The following is a 16,975-nucleotide window of genomic DNA, read 5'->3' on the forward strand; positions in this document are numbered from 1 at the left end:
GGTTTAGTCCCTGGTTCAGTCCCTGGTTTAGTCCGTGGTTCACTCCGTGGTTTAGTCCGTTCAATTTCAGTTTACACCTTGTTATGTAATTAGTTGTTTGTGATTTTAGATTTGTGGTTTGTGTTTCTTGGTACAAATTAAAACAAAAAATTTCAAATAAAATGTCTGTGGTTTAACACTAAACAAACTGGTAACTGTGTTAAAATTTGACATTATTACCAATTTTGTGAATTTAATTAGTATATTTTTATATCTTAGTAGTAGCAGTAGTAGTAGTAGTAGTAGTAGCAGCAGTAGAGGTAGTAGTAGTAGTAGAAGTAGTAGTAGTTAGAGTTAGGACAAGATCTCGTGCCACAAGATCTTGCAAGACAAAATTGCCACAAGACGGTGCACACATGCTGAAAATGATCTTGTGATTGGATAAAAAATAGAGTTAAATACTGAGGAGTAAAATTTTTTAGGGAAGCTGCAGTCCCAAAAAGCAGTCTTACGGTGACAGCAGAAATATTAAATAATGGTGAGCCCAAAATTTGGAACTGGATTGTACAATTGACTTAATATGAACAATGTCAAAATCTCACCCTGTTTTGTTTTTGTTGTCTCGTCTCATCTTGTGGAAATTGTATTTTGCCCCACCCCTTGTAGTTACTCTAGTGCAGGGGTCTCCAACCTGTAGCTCGGGAGCAACCAGTAGCTCTCCACCATCCTCCAAGTAGCTCGCCAAGAGATTTATGAATTGTACTTATTGTGCTGAATAACTCAAACTGATGAATTAAATGTCTATTATCATTGTAAATGTATCATTTTGATGTCTAACTTTGTGCACTAAAACTGATTAAAGGTTTAAGTTTTACAGGCATCCGTCTGTACCTCATCTAAAGCTCGTTGTGCCTCTTGAATACACTCAATTTCTTACAACTGCTAACATTAGTAGCTCTCTGGCATTCTAATTTTGTAAAGGTAGCTCACCAGAGGAAAAAGGTTGGAGACCCCTGCTCTAGTGGATCTAAAATACTGGTCTAAATATTGTACCTCTGATGTTTTTAGAGAAATCTCCACACACATGGACCGCCCGATGCCGGGGAGCTGTCCGGCCAGAGCCTTTTTAGCTTCATGAGTCACCTCTGGGATGTCTTTGATGGCTAAATTAAACTGAAAAAACAAAATAACACACAAATAAAGTAACAAACGCAACAAGCTACAGGTCTATATATGAACATACTAGCTATTTATGTTCGACTCACCCAATCTGACCCTGTTGGCGATGAAGACGAGTGAGTGCATATTTTCTCCCCTAATCGTGCTTGAACTATCACTTGGACAGTCTAGAAAATAATTTTTAAAAACACAATCAGCACTTTTTTTGGTTACATGCATTTCAAACTAGTGTTGTTACGATACAAAATGTTCAAACTCGATTTTGAAATTAAAAAATTTACTTAATACTCAAAATCAACTGTGATACCAAGATGAAAATATAAAAAATGCAACTTTTTTAGTAATAAAAAGTAATATTTAACACATACATACTTTATTTATTTTACAGTGGGATCTAACATTCTGTTCAGGAAAGCTAAAATTTTGTTCTGTTAATGTGATTTGCTCAAATTCAGAATTGATTAGTATCTGATTTAACTCTATTTCAAATTATTACCTAAACATTTTAACTAGATCTCAAGTTTACACTCACCTTCAGGGCAAAAAACTTGATAAATTTGTCCAGATCTTTTTTATCTTGTGGACTCAAGTCACTGTCCATGATGTAAGCAGAACCTGAGACAAACACACAAAGTGGTTAGTAGAAAATATAAAGGACTTAAACCCTAATCATATGATATAGGATGATTGTGCAATATATATATATACAAAATTAGCACGAGGACAGACATCAAAAACATTACAACTACACTTTGCACAGAAAGACACCGAATTACAGCATTGTTTGTGCAGTATTAAACGCAGTATTACAGTCATTAGAGCATTTCTTTTGGTTATATTTTAACAAAAACAATGACAAACAGGCCTCGGACATCGCCACAAATCCACATGAATCACATTTTTAGGGTTAAATCTCGTCACAACAACAATGACAACTACCTTAAAATGAACAAAACATGGACGAGAAGTGAAATAAGTGACAATTTCGAAGATTTAATACGATTTTCTCTGTAAAACGGACGTGGTCGTTAAAGGTGAGTCATTATTAGTCCGAACGCGAGCCTCTGGTGCTAACGCTACGAGCTAACACGTACACACACACACACATACATGCATTTTACTTCGAAGCAGAAATACGGTTACTTACATTAGATATTTCCTTATTAATGCGGGTTTAGTGAAGTATAAGTGCGTACAAATGCGATTACATTCAGCCACGAATAATTTATGAATTTATACGTTTAAATTTACACATCGACATCAGCAGCCGAGCCACTGCACTGTTTATCTTCTGTTTGTTTGGGTGGCGCAGCGTTCACGTACGCACTTTCAATAAATTTTCGCACAATCTTATTCAAACACTAACGTACCGCTTATCTAAATATTTATTAAACTATTAAATATGCTGTAGGACTATACTGAATCAAAACAGAAATTATTAGTGCTTTAATAAGATTGGTGTATTTTGTTGAATCTGTGAATGCGTATACGTAGTTAGTTTTACATAGCGTTTGTTTACGTTTGTTAGCCGCTAGCCAGCTAACAGCATTTGTCTAAAATTTTCAGCATTTTTTTCATTTTTGAGGGCACAAATGTGGAATCGGATGGTGCAATGACCAATCGTAAATCACGCAAGCTTTGATAAATGTGTAATCCCATGCGTATATAGAGTTTGGACAATTAAGCATAGTTTACAGTGTTGTAGGTAAGTAGCCTATTCATTCAATGGTCACGTTAGTTGCAATAAAGTTGTATTTTTACGCATTTTGAGCTTAACAGAATTGTAATAGCATAGATATTTGAAAAAATGTGTAATCAATTTTAAATTTAAATCAAAAGAACATTGTCTAATAGGTGTATACACGTGTTATAGACTTGTATTTAAAGGTGCACTGTGTAACTTTACTGTTTTTGTCCGTGAAGATGCTATTATTGGTTTGCCTGGATGCTCCACAGTATAGAATTAAACGTTTCCATGGAGACCAAAAGCAAAAAAATTCTCTACATGGAGGCAAGCAGGGGGCAGGTGACAGAAAAGTTACAAAATGCATCTTTAAATAGTCTGTATATGAATAAAAATAAATATTCAATAGTCTGTAAATAAATTAGTTTTTTGGGGGGTCAAATTTAAAAATAGACAATAACAAACAGGCCTCGGACAGACATTTTTGTGGTTAAATCTCTTTACAGCAACAATAACAACGACCTTAAAATGAACAAAACATTCATTAGAAGCAAAATAATTGTACATTTATGAGATGTTTTTAGGTTTAGTCCTGGTTCATTCAGTCCCTGGTTTAGTCCCGGTTTAGTCCTGGTTCAATTTCAATTTACACCTTGTTATGTAATTAGTTGTTTGTGATTTTGACCCATTTTGAGTCCAGTTTTGTGTTTCTTTGGTACAAATTAAAATGATTAAATGGTAACTGTATTAAATATTGACATTATTACCAATTTTGTACATTTAACGAGTATATTTTTATGTCCTAGTAGAAATAGTAGCAGCAGAAATATTAAATAAAAATAAATAAAAAATTGTGAACCCAAAATTTGGAACTGGATTGTACAATTTATTTATCATCAACAATGTCAAAATCTCGTCTTGTCTCGTTGTTGTTTAGCCAATCTCGTGTCCCGTTTTGTCTTGGCTCACCAACATACACACAATTATTTTGAATGTAGATTTAAAGTGTTTACTGATATAATTTGGTTTATTAAACTGTTGTAGATTTGTAAGCATGGCCATCTCCATCGCCATCCTGGACTGCGATCTGCTGCTCCACGGACGAGGGCAGAAGACGATGGACCGATTCGACCTGGACTCTGTCTCTGATCACTTTCTAATCACACATTTCGGCTTCCCCAAGTCCTTCATACTCTATTTGGTGGAGCTATTAAGAGAAGTGAGTATTTTATATGGTAAATTAATATGCAAGACCGTTTAACATTATTTTATCTTCATCGTTATTAATGCATCAAACTATGGCCCCATTTTCTATTTCCATCCACATTGTGTAAATAAATATTAGTAAAAATTATTTTCTCACAATATTCAAAATAGTATCAGATTTTTGTACGTATTTAAGCTTACAAAATATTTTTTTTAAATGTATTTCTGTATTCTTTTAACTGTTACAATGGACATTTAGTATTTGCTTTTCAGATAGTTTGAGGTGTAGAATGCTGTAAGATCCAAAATATCAACACTAATTTGTTATTGTGGCATTACTACTTTACTACAACAACAATGCTAAATATTCTCTTTCTTAATCAGATCACATATGTTGTTGTTTTCGGTTTCAGAGCCTTTCTCGTCGTACTCAGAGATCCAGAGCGATCAGTCCAGAGGTGCAGGTGATGGCCGCTTTAGGGTTTTACACGTCGGGCTCGTACCAGACGTCGATGGGAGACACGATCGGGATCAGCCAGGCCTCCATGTCCCGATGTGTGTCCAATGTGACCAAAGCTCTGGTGGAAAAGGCTCCACAGTTCATCTCTTTTTTCAGGTAAATGGGGCTGGGTTAGCATTACGACCAAATTTAATAATAATCGTAATAATTGATAATATTTTGTTTTGACACAGAGATGAGTCGAGCAAAGAGCAGATGGGGATGTTTGAGAGAGTGGCTGGTTTTCCTGGAGTCATTGGCGTCCTCGACTTTGTTCAGGTGCGTGCAATTCTAAAAAAAGAAACTTTACTTTTTAGGGTTGCGAGATTAATGAATGAATTGAAATTGGCAAATCGCAAAGCTTGCAATTATCAATAATCATTTCCTCTACAAACAGCAAAGTCTTATTCTGAATAAAAGCTGCTGATCATGTAGTTTAGATCAGTACAAACATGTTCTGAAATGTAATTCTTCGGTCTTCAGTCCTTTTTGTCAGTTCTTCTGGGCGTGTTTAAAATGTGAACTTTGAACAGAATGAAATTAATCTTATAATTATATTTTCCCTAAATCCTTCAGCCTCTTAACTTTCCCCTCTGCAGTTGGCGATTAAAGCCCCGAACAGCAAGGATCAGTCGTATGTGAATAAGAAGAAGGTCCTAGTTTAGTCCTGGTGTAGACGTAGTTTAGTCCTGGTTTAGTCCTGGTTTAGTCCTGGTTTAGTCCTGGTGTAGACCTGGGTTATTCATGGTGTAGACCTGGTACAGTCCTGGTTTATTCATGGTTTTGTCCAGGTTTAGTCCTGGTACAGTCCTGGTTTAGTCCTGACATTTGAAACTTATTCTGAATAAAAGCTGCTGACCCTGTAGTTTCGATCTGTACAAACATGTTCAGAAATGTGATTCTTGAATTTGTTCATCAGTTCAGATTTCAGTCTTTTTGTCAGTTCTTCCAGACATGTTTCAAATATGAACTTTGAACTGAATCAAACAAATCTTATCATTATATTTTCCCTAAATCCTTCAGCCTCTTAACGTTCCCCTCTTGCTGAAAGTGCAGGTGGCCATCAAAGCTCCGAACAGCGAGGACCAGTCGTACGTGAATAAGAAGGGCTTCCACTCGGTCGGGGTGCAGCTGGTGTGTGACTCCAGGGGGCTGCTGCTCAGCGCCGAGACTCACTGGCCTGGAGCTCTCAGGGACTTCGACGTGCTGCAAAGATCTGCGCTCTACAAAACCATGGAGGATCTGGGCCAGGGCTGGCTGCTCGGTGAGAAACCAAGAGAACAGCACATACAGGGTGAAGTATAGTTCTGCGTCGAGTCATCGCGCACTGCTGCCGTCGCCGTCAGGCGATTTATGGATCTGCGTTAAGGTCTGTGCACAGCGAAGTAATTCACCGCCAAAATGCTAAGGGGCTAAGATATATGTCCATTCATATATACGATATATACGTACGACCTGCAGACGTATAATCTCTGAAAAGTTCCATCTCCGACATGATAAAAGTACAGAACAGACTCATTAGTACAACATCCCTCTGTCATAGAAACAACACACATATTCCACTGAGTCGTGTCTTTTTAAAGTCTGATAGAAGCTGACCGCGTCAGGGCACAAGAGTGATCTGTTTTTTGAGCGCTTAGTTTATCCAATATATATATTATATATATTATTCGATAACCCTATGCTGTATGACCCATGTTTCTAGTGCAATACATTTTTTAGGCTTAAAGTTAAAATCCATTGATTCTCCGACACCAGGTGTTTTTGATGATCAGATTTATAGGGATGGTATCGGTCAGTATTGATACTAATTTGTCGATATCTGTGTAGGCCGATATTGATTCTCGATACAGATATTTGCGCTGCCATCCTCTCTGAGTGCCCTTTCCGAACAAACTAATGAGTCAAAATGGAAACAGAAAAACTTTATAAGACTGTTTTTTTTACACAAACATGTAACAATTATTTTAAGTTTGACTAAAATGACATACTAAAGTTAATTTGTGAATTTCTGGGCCTCTCTCAGTGGACTTTAAATGTGAAATATCAGTTATCAACCACAACCATAGGCCAAATATCGGTATCGGCACAAACCTCCAGATTTATCTTGTGCATTTAAAGACCAAAAGTCAGATCTAATTCTTGTGTTGTCTGAGTATTATCGATCTCTGTTTGTCTGTTTTTGTGTCAGGTGACAGCCGATATCCTTTGAGGAAGTGGCTGATGACTCCTGTGGATTACCCAGAATCCCCTGCAGATTTCCGCTACAACTTGTCCCACACCACGACGCACGAGATCGTGGACCGGACCTTCAGAGCCATTCAGACCCGGTTCAAGTGTCTGGACAGCAGCAAGGGATATTTACAGGTAAAAGATACTGGTGGGACTGTTGCCATGGTGATAAATGAAAAAAACTAATTATATATGTTATATCTTTTGAATGGGAAAAAGTCAGGAAAATATAAGTATCAAGTGGACAGTGTTTTTTTTTTTTAGACCTGGTTTAGTCCTGGTTTAGTCTCGGTTTAGTTCAAGTTTAGATCTTGCCTTACTACAATTCTTGGTCCGATTTAGTAGTGCTAGTGTAGACCTGGTTTAGACCTGGTTTCAGTTCGGTTCTTGTTCAGTCTAGGTTTAGTTCTAGTTTAGTCTTGGTTTAGTTCTAGATTTTTCCTAGATTAGATCATGCTTCACTACAGTTCTACGCATGGTTTAGTAGTTCCAGTGTAGACCTGGTTCTGTCCTTGATTAGTCTTGGTTTAGTTCTGGTTTAGGCCTTTTATGGTCTTGGTTTAATCCTGGTTTAGACCTGGTTTAGTTCTAGTTTAGATCTTGCCTCATGACAGTTCTAGGCATGGTTTAGTAGTTCCAGTGTAGACCTGGTTTAGTCTTGGGTTAGTCTTGGTTTAGTTTTTTTTTAGTCTTGGTTTAGTCTTGGGTTAGTTCTGGTTTAGGCCTTTTTAAATTTTGGTTTAGTCCTGGTTTAGTCCTAGTTTAGATCTTGCCTCATGACAGTTCTAGGCATGATCTAGTAGTTTCAATGTAGACCTGGTTTGTAGTCTTGGTTTAGTCCTGGTTTAGACCTGATTTAGTCCTGATTTATTCCTAGTTTAGATCATGCTTCACTACAGTTCTAGGCGTGGTTTAGTAGTTTGAGTGTAGACCTGGTTTAGTCTTCGTTTAGTCCTGGGTTAGACCTCGTTCAGTTCTTGTTTAGTCGTGGTTTAGTTCTAGTCTAGTCTTGGTTTAGTCCTGGTTTAGTCCTAGTTTAGATCTTGCCTCATGACAGTTCTAGGCATGGTTTCGCAGTTCTAATGTAGACCTGGTTTAGTCTTGGTTTAATCCTGGTTTAGTTCTGGTTTAGTTCTAGTTTAGTCCCAATATTGTCGCCTAATTTGTTTGGTTAAATTTTCCCTCTAAAGTAAAATAAAACTGTCTCTCTCTGCAGTATTCCCCGGACAGAAGCTCGTCCATCATTCTGGCCTGTTGTGTTTTACATAACGCGTCGCTTCAGTCCGGACTCGACGCCTGGACTTTGGAACGGACCGACCCCCGAGAGCCTCCGGAGCGAGTCCAGGAAAACCCCGAGGACCGAGACCACGGCGCCTACGACATACGCAAGGACATTATACTCAAACACTTCAGCTAAAAACTCTTCCCTTATGTGGACAAAAAAACAAACTGAGGAACTGATGATCGAACGCAAGAATCCCACGGGTTTGTAGAGCTTTAAATTTCAGTTTTTTGGTTTTTTTTACACAAAATGGGGACACAGGGAGGGCATCTGACACACAGGGGCATTATATCATCTTAAAGGTACAGTATATTTAACATTTTAGAGGTGGCAGCTGTATGATTCCACGGAAATAGAAAGTTAAAACCACACTTCGGAACATTCTCCATGGAGATAAGATCAGTTTTATGTCGTTATTAACCGTGGAAGATCTCCATGGAAACAAATAGGCCAAGTAAGCGTCGGGTTTGTGGAGATGCAAGACCGTTCACAGTAAAACATACAGTCCTGGTACAGACCTGGTTTAGTCCTGGTTTATTCAAGGTTTAGACCTGGTTTAGTCCTGATACAGTCCTGGTTTATTCAAGGTTTAGACCTGGTTTAGTCCTGGTTTAGTCCTGGTTTAGTCCTGGTTTATTCAAGGTTTAGACCTGGTTTAGTCCTGATACAGTCCTGGTTTAGTCCTGGTTTATTCAAGGTTTAGACCTGGTTTAGTCCTGGTACAGTCCTGGTTTAGTCCTGGTTTAGACCTGGTTTAGTCCTGGTTTAGGTAGTCCTGTTTAGTCCTGGTTTAGTCCTGGTACAGTCCTGGTACAGTCCTGGTTTAGTCCTGGGTTAGACCTGGTTTTGTCCTGGTTTAGTTTTGGTTTAGTCCTGGTTTATTCATGGTTTAGACCTGGTTTAGTCCTGGTACAGTCCTGGTTTAGTTTTAGTCCTGTTTAGTTTAGTCCTGGTTGTTTAGTTTTGGTTTAGTCCTGGTTTAGACCTGGTTTAGTCCTGTTTAGTCCTGGTTTAGACCTGGTTTAGTCCTGGTTTTAGTCCTGGTTTAGTCCTGGGTTTAGTCCTGGTTTAGTCCTGGTTTAGACCTGGTTTAGTCCTGGTGTAGACCTGGTTTAGTCCTGGTACAGTCCTGGTTTTGTCTTGTTTAGTTTTGGTTTAGTCCTGGTTTATTCATGGTTTACCTGTTTAGTTACAGTCTGTTTAGTTTAGTCCTGTTAGTCCTGGTTTAGTTTGTTTTTGGTTTAGTCCTGTTTAGTTTTGTTTAGTCCTGGTTTAGTTTTGGTTTAGTCCAGGTTTAGTCCTGGTACAGTCCTGGTTTAGTTTTGGTTTAGTCCTGGTTTAGTTTTGGTTTAGTCCTGGTTTAGTTTTGGTTTAGTCCTGGTTTAGTCCTCACATTCAAAACTGACAAAGGTTCAAATATTGTTTTGTTTTCAGTTGTGATTCATTTTTATACTTTAAGAACAAAAATGTGCCTTTTGTTGTTGTAAAATGTAAAATATGTGAAATAAAACCAGAGACACAGTTTTTTTTTTTTTTTTTTTTTGCTGATGCATTTTTAATATTTTGCTGTTTCTACTCTACGGACTATTCTACGATACAGAGATATATGAGAGACATGCAGATCTGTACAAGGCCAAGACCACAAAACAACAACGGCTTTAAACCAACGGACAAAATCACACGGGGAAACTCTGACCGGACGTCGAGCTCGGAATACTGGAGGGATTTTACGCTGTTAAATTTTTTGAAGTTGTAATTTTAGATGGAAGGCGAGAGTCTATATAACTGTAATTATTTGTAGTTATGTAGTTAGTCTGGTTTAGTTTAGTCCGGGTTTAGTCCGGGTTAAGATCTGATAGTTTTGGTTCAGTTCAATTAGACAAAACATTTTTAAGTAACACACTTTTTCTGTTTAGATTTTGTGTTTTTGTAGTCCTGGTGTAGTCCTGGTTTAGTTCTGGTTCAGTCCTGGTTTAGTCCTGGTTTAATCCTGCTTTAGTCCTAATTTAGTCCTGGTTTAGAGCTGGTTTAGTCCTGGTTTAGACCTGGTTTAGTCCTGGTTTAGTCCTAGTTTAGTCGTGGTTTATTCCAGATTTAGACCTGGTTTAGTACTAATTTAGTCCTGGTACAGTCCTGGTTTAGTCCCTGATTTAGTCCTGTTTTAGTCCTTGTTTAGTCCTGGTTTAGTCCAGGTTTAGACCTGATTTAGTCCTAATTTAGTCCTGGTACAGAACTAGTTTAGTCCTGCTTTAGACCTGTTTTAGTCCTGGTTTAGTTCTGGTTTTAATTTTGGTTCTGTCATGGTTTAGTCCTGCGTGATTCACGATTTAGTCCTGGTTTGGTCTTGGTTTAGTCCTGGGTTATTCATGATTTAGACCTGGTTTAGTCCTGGTTCAGTCCTGTTTTAGTCCTAGTTTAGACCTGGTTTAGTCCTGGTTACAAACACTTTGTTTTTAATTCCCAATCTTGGTTCTATAATTAAAATTCGAACCCCCGTCTTTTCTTTCTCCGTTCATTTAAACCACGATTATCATTTTGTCGTCTCGGCGTCTTTACAATTTCCAAACCCTCCCTCCCTCCCTCAGACAAATTTCAAAAACCCAACCAAAAAAATTTTACCCCGAATTTTCCACATTTTTCATTTCTAATTTCCACAGGTTAAAATCTCACCACGATACAAAAACAAGGCCCCTATTTACAAAAAACTGAATCTGGCGTTCGTTATGTACATTGGTCCATTTTCACTCATTTTTTTTGGCAATATGAAAAAAGACAAATTTAAATTAAACAAAAATATGGTTATGAATCTATGGCTATTTCTGGGGGTGATTTTTGCTGTTTTGTTTTTTTTGTCGACGGGAGCAGTGGTAAAAATGTAAATTCAAAAGTGGTTTAACTTGGAGTCCCCTTTCTATAATATTTACAAACTTTCTACAACACAAATAAATACACCAACACCTGTCTCGTGAATGTTTTCTGAAGAATTTTGATTTGAAATTTGAAAATAAAATTGAAATATAAGCTCAAACGCACGCGAAATCTTAAGTTGATAATCAGAGGTGGAGTAGCCAAAAATTTTAAAGCTCCACTGTGTAAATTTTTGTTTAGAAGTTCGTCCGCTGCTTGTTTTTCTGTCTAGAATGTTCCACAGTGCGACTTTAAACAGCTTTACTTTACATTTATTCAATTAGAAGTGGTTTTAAAGCTCAAAAATACCTAAAAAACAAATATTCTGACTGTGAGCGGGGTCGCCTCTCCACAGATCTGACCTGTAACTTGGTCTAGTTTGAAAATAGAAAGGTTTAGACGAAGCATTAGATGGTAACTCCACCAGAAAAGTTACGCAATGCACCTTTAAATCAGAGTATTGTTACTTCAAAATAGTAGTACTCAAGTAGAAAGTACAAAGTTGTGGTGCAAGAAATGACTCAAGTAAGACTAAAAAAACTATTTGGGAAAGTGTCGGGTTGTAAAATCTGATTTATAATTTGAATTTAATCTAATTTGAAGGACAAAATATTAAAAAATAAGTCACTAAATTTGGTGTTTTCAAAGGATAAACACAAAAATGAGGCACAAATGTTTAAATAATTTCACATCGTCACCTGGAAGTTTTTGTCACTTTAGACTTACTCACATTGAGAAGAGGAACCACTAACTTTTACTCGAGTAAGAGTACTGTTACTGTAGTAATTAAAGTACTCCGAAAAGTACAATTTCATAAAAAGTAACTCTAAAAAGTAAAAATATAACTTGAGTACTACCCAACTCTACTTATAGTCTTAAGATTTGGCAAGTTTTGACAGAAATTTGACGTTTTGGTTTAAGAAAATCCTTAATTTATGGAAAATATGATCCAATTTTGAATATTTCTGAATTTGAACCTGTGTTTTTTTTGCTTTTAAATCACATTTTTAGTATGAAAACATTATATCAGAGAGTTTTTTTTTATTTACACAATCATCGACTGACGGTTTGTTTATGTAAGTTTATGTTTTAGTGAATAAAATATAAAAATAATAATACTTTTCCATTTTAAAGCTGCACTGTGTAACTTTTCTGGGGGAGGGTTTGCCGCCTGCTTGTCGCCATGGAGATATTAGTGCTGTTATGGCATTAAAATGATCTATTTCTCTGTCAGATCTGTGGAATGGCGAGGCAAACCAGCTCCGTTTTTTTTCTGTATTTAAGTATTTTCTTAGCGATAAAAACATCCTATAATTGAGTACAAGACAGATAAGTTTAATGCCACACTGCGCGAACATTCCAGGCCAAGCTTTAACATCTCCATGGAGACGAGCGGCTTCAGAGAAAGTTCCAGAGTGCGCCTTTAAGCCTGTAGATTTTGTTTGGTTTTGAATGATTTTTTTTTCACGAGACAGCAGTGCTACACAAACATTAGATCAACATTTTTCAACCATTGTCAAAAAAAAAAAACGTCACATCCCCAGACCGTATAAACACGTGAACTAAGCTGCAGTCAAACGAACCTCACCGAGGCCGGGAGCGAAATTTGGAGCTCAAAATTAGGAACAGGATTTGTGGGCAAAATTGTGGAATAAAAACACCAGGATCATGCAGAGCGGGTTAATACGGACATTTTAAGACCAAAGTTTTTTTCAATAGAAGGTCAATTGGAGCCGGAGTTGATGGAGCCGGAAGCGCGCCCATGCTCACTTCCTAGTTAAGCAAAGTCCACTTGTAAATACAGTCTACGGTCACATCCAAAATGACAAAAATACAATCCTTTCTTTTTTGGTGCATTCAAATAAATATGCTTTTTTCAATGCTCAGAATATATTATAAACACATTTGTTTTTTTTTCTTTTCTTTTGCGCGAAGTTATTTATAAAAACATACAATTCCATATATTTTTGTGCATAAATAAATATGCGTTTTTTTTCGATGCTGCTAAGACAATTTCTCATAAAAATATTACCACCCTCATTCGGGACTCTCGGAAATGGTTAAGAGGTTTTGACGTGAAGACGGACTTGAAAACAGTGGTGGAAAGTAACGAAGTACAAAAGTAAAAGTACAAATTTTAGGTGTTTGTAGTTTATTTAAATCAAATTTATAGCAGATACCTTTTACTTTTACTTCACTACATTTGAGAGCATGTATTTGTACTTTCTACGCAACTACATTTTAGCTCTGGACTGAAAAGTAAAAAGTACTTTGAAACTTTTTAAACAAGTTTAATTTGAGTTTCTGTCCCGACTTTGAGCAAACGAAAAGCACAAAAACAGCTAGAAAAAAATAGAAATCAATTGAATCACTTAAAATCTGCTGAATTTTTCATTAAAATCATGACATTTCATCATTTAATTGTTCTAAAACTCTCTTGAAAATACTTTTTTAAACATACTTGTTTAAAAAAAGTACTTGAGTAACTTTTTGTCCCTGTATTTGTACTTTTACTTAAGTACCAAAACTCAGTACTTTATCCACCACTGCTTGAAGGCACCGGTGAGTTAGTTCGGTAAATTATGGCAATTCAAAAATTCATATTCTAAAATTGGCAAATCTGTAGAGCATTCCTAAGAAACAACGCGTTTTCAGGTTTTGATTTTGAAAACGAAATTGTCAGTTTACAGTGTGGTACATTGATATTAAATTTTGGAGACTTAATTACCACAAAACCCAATGAGTTATGGCAATTTAAAAAAAAATTCTAATTCAAAAATTTGTAGAAAATTTGCAAAGAAACACGGATTTTCAAGTTAGATTTTGAAAACGATATTGTCAAACTACAGTGCGATACAGTTACATTGATGTTAACTGTAAAAATATGTTTTGGAGATTTAAAAAAACTATTAAATTCAGTTTGTTTCATCAGTTATTTGTAATGTAGTAATGTATTGTAGACATCTTAAGTTTTATTTAAAATTCTGCTACTACTTTTTATATTCGAGGCAAGTGTGGTTTTTCAAATGGCTTGTAGTAAATAAATACGTCTAAAATCTAAAATATCTTTTGACTTTCTGTAAAAATAATTAGTTTAATTTGTTATTCAGTCATTTCTAGGTTGGTTTGTAAACATTTATAGTCAGAGCTTGAAATAGTGAGTGTTTACAGTTCGGAATTGGACGAGTTAGTTTTTTGACATTGTGCTAGCTAGCTTAACTTAGCTTAGCCCGATTAGCTGGCTAACTTTCTCATGTTATTTTCAACAGTCAGTCACATAATTATTATTTATTTTATATAGTTTAACCAGTTAACAAACTAATTTAAAATGTGACATGCGTATTTTAAAATGTGTAAAAAAGTCAGAGAGCTAGCCAGGCTAATTTGGTCAAGCTAAAACTGTCAAAAGTTAGCGTAGCCTCACTAGCCAGCTAATTTCTTCATATTAGTTTCATAAATCAGTCAAAATTCATATAACTGATCACATATAATTTATTTAACCAATAAAAAAAATATTTAAATGTGAAGTCAGAGAGCTAGCCAGGCTAATTTGGTCCAGTTAATTTGGCAAACTGTCAAAAGTTAACTTAGCTTAGCCTGACGAGCCATCGTATTTTCTCATTATTTTCAACAATTGGTCAAATAATTATAATTGACTGCATACAACTTATTTAACCAATTTAAAAAAACTATTAAAATGTGATGTATAATCAAATAAAATAGCTAGCGAGGCTAATTTGGTCCAGTTAAATTAGCAAACTGTCAAAAGTTAACTATATTATTATTTTTTGTATTATTTTCAACAATTGGTCAAATAATTGTAACTGACTGCATATAATTTATTTAACCAGTTTTAAAAAAAAATAATAAAAATGTGATGTGTATTAAAAGTAAAATAGCTAGCGAGGCTAATTTAGTCCAGTTAGCAAATTGTCAAAAAGTTAACTTAGCTTAGCCTGACTAGCTGTATAATTTTTGTATATTATTTTCAACAGTTGGTCAAATAATTGTAATTGACTGTATACAATTTAGTAAAAAACTATTAAAATGTGATGTGTATTAAAGTGAAATAGCTAGTGAGGCTAATTTAGTCCAATTAAATTAGCAAATTGTCAAAAAGTTAACTTAGCTTAGCCTGACTAGCCATCGTATTTCTTATTTATACTGAACAACACCAGTGAACAAACCGATTAAAATATAAAATGAAGATCTTAAAATGTGTAAGAAAGCCCGATAGCTGATCAGGCTAAATTGCAATAGCCCTAAATAAAACAAAATAAAAAATATTGAAAAGTCTACTCTCTACAATTTGAAATACTATGGTTGAATATTTATTTGGCCCTTTCGTGTCAAGTTTTCCAGGTCATAAACGTGAGCGGGTCGGTGAGTGGAGACAGGAGGTGGACGTGGATCTGGCAGGTGCTGACAGGCGCTGGCAGGTGCTGGCAGGTGTCCAGCAGATGGCAGTAGAAGTAAAGAGATCGTTGAGATGATGAGCAAAGTGGAGAGGTCAAAGTTGAGAGGTCGCCTGAGGAGGGAGGAGGGCCGTCTGTCAGAAAACGTCAGGGGCCTCTGCTTTTGGATCTCTGCAGAAAAATAAAAAAGAGACACAGAGGGAGACAAATGTTATAAATGTTGAAAAGCCAAAAAGTGACATAGTGCATCTTTAATCTTGTTCTATATTGGCTGTAGATGTGGGCGATCTTAGAGCCAGATCTCAGTTTTAGTTTTACACGTATGTATGTAAACATTAGTATCTTTATATAGGTAACTAAAGTCATCTGCTTCTTCTAAACTTCACACTTCATTCTGATTGGCTGAATCCACCTGTCACTCACTCAGAAGCTTGACCAATAAGAAAAGAGTTTGAGTTTGAGTAACGACTGTATAAAGACATTTTTCACGTTTTAAGACGTTAAAAACTTTCACTTTTTTCTCCACAACAACTCACCCTTATGTAGCAGATAATACTCCCTACAACTGTACAACAACACACTCTTATGTGACATATAATACTCCCTACAACTGTACCACAACTCACCTTTATGTAACATATAATACTCCCCACAACTGTACAACAACTCACCCTTATGTAACAAATAATACTCCCTACAACTGTACAACAACTCACACTTATGTAACATATAATACTCCCTACAACTGTACAACAACTCACCCTTATGTAACATAATAATACTCCCTACAAACTGTACAACAACTCACCCTTATGTAACGGATATAATACTCCCTACAACTGTACAACAACTCACAACTTATGTAACGTAACACTCACACTATAATACTCCCCTACAACTGTACAACAACTCACCCTTATGTAACGGATAATACTCCCTACAACTGTACAACAACTCACCCTCACCCAACTCTAAAGTGTTACCAAAGTTCTGCAGATTAAATACAACATAAAATCGGTTCATTTGTGTAAAATGTTCAGTTTTTATGAGCAACAACAAGTCACACACTGCACTGATCCTGATGCGCTGAGTCTTTAAATCGACTTTTTCGTTTGTACTGAACTTATCCGCTGTTAGGTTCGGTAGCTCCAAACAAAATAAAACAACCACGTGAGTTGACAAAAGGGTCTTAGGGGTCCAGAATTAGACCCTCTTCTTATCAGTTTTTATTTAGAGCGGGGCCCATGTGATGCCTCTTGCCCCAGGCCTCCAAATTTCTGCAGACGGGCCTGAATATAACCCGAGCGATGAGGAATAAGGCGGAGTCTGTGAGGTGTCGTACCTGTGTAGAGCCTGTGTCCGGTCTGTCCTGTTCTCTGAGATGGTTCTGGACAGTTGGACCTGAGCCGAGGTCTGGGGCTCTGAGTCTGGACCCTCCTCGCTGAAGAAGAGGAGGCTGCGCGAACGCACTGAAAAAAACAAAATCGATTAGACTTAGACAAACTTTACTGATCCACAAGGGAAATTACAGTAAAAAAAAACAATAAATAAACAATAATATATAATAATAAATTCAAAATAAGCAACAAAAA

The 16,975-nt window shown here is 36.4% G+C and overlaps 3 protein-coding genes across 5 annotated transcripts in view; 1 reads left to right on the plus strand and 2 right to left on the minus strand.

Annotated features, from left to right (window-relative positions):
- Positions 1–433: 433 nt before the first annotated feature.
- Positions 434–2,234, minus strand: LOC129411782 (autophagy-related protein 13-like). The gene is made up of 5 exons (XM_055163762.1): positions 2,098–2,234; positions 1,691–1,773; positions 1,245–1,325; positions 1,016–1,152; positions 434–440 (listed from the first exon to the last, which is right to left on the minus strand). The coding sequence occupies exons 2-5, from the start codon at positions 1,757–1,759 to the stop codon at positions 434–436; spliced, it is 294 nt and encodes a 97-aa protein (XP_055019737.1). The 5' UTR covers positions 1,760–1,773; positions 2,098–2,234.
- Positions 1,909–8,691, plus strand: harbi1 (harbinger transposase derived 1). Of its 2 annotated transcripts, none has more exons than XM_055164741.1 (7): positions 1,909–2,192; positions 3,887–4,061; positions 4,462–4,664; positions 4,742–4,826; positions 5,604–5,811; positions 6,739–6,914; positions 7,996–8,691. In XM_055164741.1, exons 2-7 carry the CDS (start codon positions 3,897–3,899, stop codon positions 8,194–8,196), a joined length of 1,038 nt encoding a protein of 345 aa, XP_055020716.1. In that variant the 5' UTR covers positions 1,909–2,192; positions 3,887–3,896; the 3' UTR covers positions 8,197–8,691. The 2 variants fall into 2 exon arrangements, with proteins under 2 accessions (XP_055020716.1, XP_020783847.1); XM_020928188.2 differs by lacking the exon at positions 1,909–2,192 and adding an exon at positions 2,679–2,863.
- Positions 8,692–9,441: 750 nt separating this feature from the next.
- The window catches only part of creb3l1 (cAMP responsive element binding protein 3-like 1), a 62,137-nt gene continuing 54,603 nt past the window's right edge, over positions 9,442–16,975 (minus strand). For both annotated transcript variants that reach the window (XM_055164266.1, XM_055164260.1), the window contains exons 11-12: positions 16,726–16,852; positions 9,442–15,554 (exon numbers count right to left, since the gene is read on the minus strand). In XM_055164266.1, the coding sequence (XP_055020241.1) occupies positions 15,521–15,554; positions 16,726–16,852 (161 nt within the window). In that variant the 3' untranslated portion in view covers positions 9,442–15,520. The remainder of the gene's footprint in view (positions 15,555–16,725; positions 16,853–16,975) is intronic.

Source organism: Boleophthalmus pectinirostris, unplaced genomic scaffold, assembly GCF_026225935.1.
Source record: "Boleophthalmus pectinirostris isolate CB_2022bp ecotype Guang Dong unplaced genomic scaffold, ASM2622593v1 HiC_scaffold_11, whole genome shotgun sequence".
NCBI classification, from domain to species: Eukaryota; Metazoa; Chordata; class Actinopteri; order Gobiiformes; family Gobiidae; genus Boleophthalmus; species Boleophthalmus pectinirostris.

Coding starts and splice junctions, on each gene's coding strand:
- LOC129411782 (XM_055163762.1), bottom strand. CDS start 1,759: ATGGACAGTGACTTGAGTCCACAAGATAAAAAAGATCTGGACAAATTT. Junction 1,326..1,690: donor TCAAGTTTTTTGCCCTGAAG/GTGAGTGTAAAC, acceptor ATTATTTTCTAG/ACTGTCCAAGTGATAGTTCA. Junction 1,153..1,244: donor CGCCAACAGGGTCAGATTGG/GTGAGTCGAACA, acceptor TTGTTTTTTCAG/TTTAATTTAGCCATCAAAGA.
- harbi1 (XM_055164741.1), top strand. CDS start 3,897: ATGGCCATCTCCATCGCCATCCTGGACTGCGATCTGCTGCTCCACGGA. Junction 4,665..4,741: donor CAGTTCATCTCTTTTTTCAG/GTAAATGGGGCT, acceptor GTTTTGACACAG/AGATGAGTCGAGCAAAGAGC. Junction 5,812..6,738: donor GGGCCAGGGCTGGCTGCTCG/GTGAGAAACCAA, acceptor TTTTTGTGTCAG/GTGACAGCCGATATCCTTTG.